Here is a 2,500-nt window from a genome sequence, read left to right on the forward strand (position 1 = left end):
CGAAACTTTTGATACTTCGGTTGATAACTGCTTCAGTGATTTTTCAAGAGTGGATCTTTTTTCCAAGGCTCGGTCTTTAAACTCATTAAGATCATCATATTCTTTGCTTAGGAAGTCCAAGGACTTCAGTGCGTCTGGATCAGATGCGCTTGCAACATGGCCGCCAGCATGATTCCACTTCAGATTCTCTTGAACTTTCTTAAGTTCGGCAAAAACTTCTTCCACTTTTTCCTTTAGCTTGTCATTCTCAGCTTTTAGTGACTGCACAGTATCCTTAACCATTTTAAACTTATAAAACTTTGTAGCTATAAAAACATAATCACACTATCCTGGAGCTCTCAAAATTGCATCCGCACGCTGCGCTACACAAGCACAACTCCCCTGTAGGGCGATGAAACAATAATAATGATGAATGTGAACACATTTAAATTGAGGCATAGTTAAATGTAGTTAGCTGCCAAACGGATATGAGAATTTCACTGTCATGAAAGATCATCAAGGAATGCAGGGATGGCGCAGTGGTGAGAGCACTCGCCTCCCATCAATGTGGCCCGGGTTCGATTCCCTGATCTGGCGTCATATGTGGGTTGAATTTGTTGGTTCTCTACTCTGCACCGAGAGGTTTTTCTCCGGGTACTCCGGTTTCCCCTCTCCTCAAAAATCAACCTTTGACTTGATTTGCTTTCATTGTTAATTTCAGTTTACAGTGTCCTCAATTAGTGCTCCAGCGCTAGAACGACTAGACACTTAAATAAGCAGTGCTTTGTGCCATGATTTACTCTCGCTTGTTTTTATTCACTATTTGTGCAGAAAAAACACCTAAGATATACTAAGATAATTTCTCTCTCTCTCTCTTTGTAGTCAAGTGGCGGACATTGTTGGCAACTTAAAGTCGATGGCGATTGACATGGGTAACGAGATTGACACCCAGAACAGACAACTTGATCGGATTAATGCTAAGGTAATGAAAAAATATATACATGTAAGGTTGACTTGAGATATAGTGTCTGAACAGTATCCCTGCTAAGGACGAAATAGCCGGCTGTTGTAACATCATCATTAGCATTTCACACTGTAATCATCATCATTATCGTCATCACAATCAGCCGACTGTTGTAACATCATCGTCAGCATTTTCACACTATAATCATCATCGTTATTGTCGTCATTATCGTCACCATCGTCATCACAATTATCATCTCGTTATCATTATCATTTTCACCTTCATCGTCATCATTATCATCGTCGTCATCATTGTTATCGTCATCATTATGATCGTCGTCATTATCATCGTCATCGTCGTCATCGTCGCCATTATCGTCATTATTATTATTATCATCGTCTTCATTATCACCATCATCATCGTGATCAACATCGTCATCATCAACGTCATCACATAGTCCAACTCAGGTTAAGGCCGTTAGCATTTCCTAGCAGTAACCCACTCAACCATTGTACTTCAAAGTACTGACACCAGATCGTGGTCAGAGTTCATTGTACACCCTTAAGCGTTGTGGGTATTTCTTTTGCAGGCTGAGGCTAACGATCTGCGAATTCAGCAAGCAAACATTCGAGCGACAGATATCCTGAAAAATGTCTGAACCACACTACTAAGTTGCATCCTTATTTGGTAACGAGAAAAATGATGCCTGTAAATACCATTCAATGGCAACAATTGGAAGTTCGTACTTAGCGTAATTTCTTGGGAACCAGTCATTCCGCCCACGTCTAGAAGTCACGCCACCAGTCAATTCGCCACTACCAATGACATTCGATTGTTACGAAAAAAAAGTCTTAAACACGAAGGAGCGCTACATAAGGAAGTCTTCCCTGGGAAGATCGAGGCTCATTCGTCAGTCACCGTTGACGTGCGCATTGACGTGCGCGGGACTTTAAAAGGCACATGCAAATGATTTATCAATCAACCTTGGATGCTACCGAGAGCTCTGTGATAATTTCTTCAATAAAAAGGCCCCTTATGGCAATGTGTCCGTAATACGTCATAAAATGTTATCTGTCGTTCTTTTTTCAAATTCCCAGTCCCTGTTTTTTTCGCCCTAGAAATATCTTTTCGGGCTTCCATCTCTTTGTTGCTGTTTGTTGATCACCATCTTGGATAATTAATCAGTCGTGCTTGAATGAATTCGAACAAAAGCAGTGCGTGAAGCGCCCCCTTTTATAGTGCGTCTTCGTGTTTAAAACGCTTTTCATTTGACATAACTGACCGGCTAGACTGGGCATTTGGAAGGAATAATTAACACAGTTCGAGGATGGTAAATACTCCTCCAGAGGAATGCGAGGAATTATCTTACAAATGTTCCTTCAAGTTGTTGAATTTTCTTTGCAAACTGACGGGTCTGGCCGTCCATTTCTGACAAAAGGAAAGAGCCCTTAGACAGGTGTATTTTCACTGTGACCTTAAGATTACTAAATTGTAATGTCTAGGTTCCAGTAGCAATTGTCCTGTCATACTTGCACCTTTAGCAGTATGTTAGGACAC

The 2,500-nt window shown here is 41.0% G+C and overlaps 1 protein-coding gene across 1 annotated transcript in view; it reads left to right on the forward strand.

The window, feature by feature from the left end:
* The window catches only part of LOC138049573 (synaptosomal-associated protein 25-like), a 26,063-nt gene that overhangs the window by 22,461 nt on the left and 1,102 nt on the right, over positions 1 to 2,500 (forward strand). Inside the window, exons 8-9 of the mRNA XM_068895918.1 lie at positions 862 to 961; positions 1,533 to 2,500. The exon at positions 1,533 to 2,500 is cut by the window's right edge and continues 1,102 nt beyond it. Coding sequence (XP_068752019.1) covers positions 862 to 961; positions 1,533 to 1,601 — 169 coding nt within the window. The 3' untranslated portion in view covers positions 1,602 to 2,500. The remainder of the gene's footprint in view (positions 1 to 861; positions 962 to 1,532) is intronic.

Source organism: Montipora capricornis, chromosome 5, assembly GCF_036669925.1.
Source record: "Montipora capricornis isolate CH-2021 chromosome 5, ASM3666992v2, whole genome shotgun sequence".
Taxonomy (NCBI): Eukaryota; Metazoa; Cnidaria; class Anthozoa; order Scleractinia; family Acroporidae; genus Montipora; species Montipora capricornis.